Below are 3,577 nucleotides of genomic sequence, written 5' to 3' on the forward strand. Positions count from 1 at the left end.
CTTATTAAAGTGGAGTTGATCAGACAGGAACCGCCATACCATTCCTTGCCATGCCATCTAGTATATCGTTCAGAGCTTGACATACCCCAACTATCTGCAAAAAAAAAAAAAAAAATTAGTGGAGAACGGGCCATATTTGACAGTTGACACTCAATCTTTGTTACCTGTTGATCCCACTGTTGCAGCTCCTCCTTGTCATCTTCAAAATGTATAACCGCTTCCACCTGTTGCATATCAAAATGTCTAGATGAGACATTGAATCCATTAAAGTGGGAAGCAGGATGGACCAAGGGGACCTGAGAGATAATGCCCTTGAAAGTTTTAAATTTTCGTATATTTTATATATTTTATTTATATTTTTTATTGATAATCTATTTTTATCCTTTCAAATTTTGTAAGTTCGTCATCTAACATAAAATTCTGTCCACCGTGGGAACTGTGAAGTAAACAAACTAATGTGGCAAGCAATTGAAACCTGGTCAATTGAGCCCCTTATTTTATCCTCAGAAATCATTCTTGATGCGATTTTTTCAGCCTGTAAAGAAGTATCAGCCAACCATCTTCTCTGTTAACTACATTAAATGAAAGTATTTCCTCGTACGGAGAAAAAACCACAAGCCAAACAAGTGGGTTAAAATGTTGAAAATAAAATTGTGCCACTGAGGAATCATACCTTATGGGGAGGAATGCCCAGTAAAGTACCCAACTCAGCAAAACTATTCCAAAGATAGCAAAAACTTTGTTAAAAGTTTACCAACTTTGAAGAAGGCTGAAAATCGATTGTGTTACATTTATAACCTTATATTTGTGTAAAGTTTGCTTGCACTAAGAAGATTATGCTCTATCATGGCGCGGTCCAGCACAGTAAAATTGTCGGCAAGCACTGCGTTCTGTTGGGAGACAAAAGGTTCTAAGTCAATAGAATTTATTTTTAATGTAAACAAAACATCTAGGACAGTCTAGCTTATAACCTGATGAGGTTTAAGTTCTTCAGCAAATGCATCAATTTCAGGTTTTCTTAAAATCCTCTCCGAATAAACCTGTCATCTCCATATAAATCCCCATCAAATAGAAAACAACATGCAAGCATAGTGCACACAAGGATCCATGAGAGAAGGAGGAGAACCTTTTGTAATGTCGGATATATCTTTAACTTGGAGCATCGTTTATCCTGAAATATTACCAAATCAACAACATAATTAGAATCTCAGTTTCAAACAGTAAAAAGGAATTTCTCATATTAATTCCATCATGAGAAGTGTTTACGTTGTACAGGATGGAAAGAAGTCGAGAGCGTTGAGGACCAGCAGCTGCTAAAATTGTACATGTTACCGCAGCAGATAGAGCTTGCTCCAGTTCATCCTCATCGATTATTCTGTAGTAAGAGAACATTGATAACTTCTGTACCAGAAATCCTCAAACATATCTCAATATTCAGAATGGGAGAAATAAGTTACAAGCTAGCTGGTAATAGAACATGCCAGGCAAAGCATGATTATTTTCAAAGAGAATACAATTGCCTAGAATCAAGGTTCCTCTGTATATATCAGCTAATAATCGCTTCATAAATGGAGATACAAGCAAAATTTCTACATAAAAGAATATATCCTAAAATTTCGTACTCATCTCCTATTTTTCGCTTCTCAATTTGAGATATGTCATAGTACCGCAGTGCTGCTTCCAGGAACTTCCTCTTTATATCCAAAATCCTTGCATAACCAACCTGAAAATAAGAAAAAGAAGTAAAGAAACAAATGACAAGTGACAAAACTTTCAAAATCTAATATTACTGCCTAAAACTTGTACCAAACCTTGTAGTGTAAAACCAACATTTCATACTGACGGTTGCTAATCAAGAATGACGCTTTATTAATAAAAGCTTCAGCATTAACAGCATCATCATCCTGTAAAATTTTCAAGTAATGGTTTTTGTCAAAGTTCAAAACGAATTTCAAATGTCAAAAACAGAATGAATAACACTACTCATTGACATTCTAACCCGTCCAAACTGTCTAAATTATGATAGCATTCAACAAAACAATACCAAAAAGAAATTCAATACCTCAAGATATAGACGAACAATTCGGATACATTCTGACAATATGAATGTGTCATCAATAACCCCGAGAGCCAGATCAGAAACATGAAAGTATTATCAATAGGAACAAAAGAATACAACTGTATATGTGTGCGTGTAAGTGCATGTGCATGTGCATGTGCATGTGCATGTGCATGTGCATGTGCATGTGCATGTGCATGTGCATGTGTATGTGTATGTGTACATATACAAGCATACACATATATGCAGCTATCATCGAAAAATTAAAGTGAATCTTTTTCTCAGACCTCATTCCAGAATCTAAATCAATCCCACTTAGCATCTCTGCTGCTTTTGACCACTGCTGCTCAGATTCATACAACTCGGCAAGTTTCTCTCTGATAAACAATACCTGTATTACTCGTACAAAATAAGCAGGTTTTGCTTAGAAAGTAAACGTGAGGCTTTAGAGAATAAAAAAAACAAAACAAAAAGGCAACCAAATTCAAAGTTAAAAAAAATCGGAAGAAATGTAATTGAAGAATTCACTAGAGTTCTCAACCAAAAGATTTCAACAACGGAAAATATTGAACAATGTGGTATCTAAAGGTCAAAAGGTACTTCCAAATTCAATAATTTCCCGTAGCTTTCAGTAAGTGGGTGGCAATCAAAAGCAAAACGAACATGTTTTTCGAATGAATCGACACGAGGCTGAATCTGAGCAAGTTCACAATGAGCAAATTCCTTTTGAGTATCTGGCTCCAATCTCAACAATTTTTGTGCAAAAGTTTGCAAAACCTGCCTCGATACGACCGGTGGAACGACTTCCGATAACACTGAAGCAAATATTAGTCACCAATTAAAATCACTAAATCTAGGCAGAGAAAAAGGCCCTAATTAACCGAACCAATCAAGCAAGAGTGAGGTAGTTACTATGATCAATGAATATCTTGGCATCGACGATGTTGTTTGTCGAGAAAGCATATGATAAAATGCGTTCGTATTGGTCGATTTGCTGCTCCTGATGTACGAGCTCCGAGGCTTCTGCTAATGCACTCTCCATTGTCATTCAGTTGCCGCTTCAAAATTTGAAACCCTAAACTCTATTTTTTCTCCCTTTTTCCTGAGAAAAGAAAGATTTAATGAAACCGAAGGCTTACTGTCTACGGTGATTTTCCTGTGTTCTCTGGACTTTGCCGCCGAGTCACAGAGGTTTTTTTATATAACGGTACGAACCGCTCTTGTTTGGCGATTAGAAAACAGCGAATTAAAATCTGACACGTTTCCATCTGAATTGCGTTTCAACTTGTTAAATGGGCATTAGTTGCAATGCTACCAAAGGCCACAGTTCTCTTTTTTTCTTAGCTTAAATTGCTATAGCAAATCTCAGAGAAGCTCTTCACTCTCGATCCGATCGCCGGAACCGTAAACGGCGCCTGCATTGGTGAGGTAACTTTTTCGCCATGAATTTGTGTTTTTGTTTTTCTTTCTTTCTTTTTTGAATTAATCACTCATATATGATATATTGATCAACTAATC

The 3,577-nt window shown here is 36.3% G+C and overlaps 1 protein-coding gene across 1 annotated transcript; it reads right to left on the bottom strand.

Annotated features, from left to right (window-relative positions):
* LOC120160881 (COP9 signalosome complex subunit 4-like) lies at positions 1-3,189 on the bottom strand. Its single transcript, XM_039171206.1, has 14 exons — positions 2,972-3,189; positions 2,723-2,874; positions 2,347-2,450; positions 2,063-2,123; positions 1,812-1,904; positions 1,623-1,723; positions 1,267-1,375; positions 1,127-1,171; positions 972-1,040; positions 799-890; positions 674-716; positions 476-535; positions 165-224; positions 1-94 (listed from the first exon to the last, which is right to left on the bottom strand). The coding sequence occupies exons 1-14, from the start codon at positions 3,105-3,107 to the stop codon at positions 20-22; spliced, it is 1,200 nt and encodes a 399-aa protein (XP_039027137.1). The 5' UTR covers positions 3,108-3,189; the 3' UTR covers positions 1-19.
* Between the last annotated feature and the right edge of the window lie 388 nt (positions 3,190-3,577).

Source organism: Hibiscus syriacus, unplaced genomic scaffold (assembly GCF_006381635.1).
Source record: "Hibiscus syriacus cultivar Baekdansim isolate YM2019G1 unplaced genomic scaffold, ASM638163v2 tig00111393_pilon, whole genome shotgun sequence".
NCBI lineage: Eukaryota > Viridiplantae > Streptophyta > Magnoliopsida > Malvales > Malvaceae > Hibiscus > Hibiscus syriacus.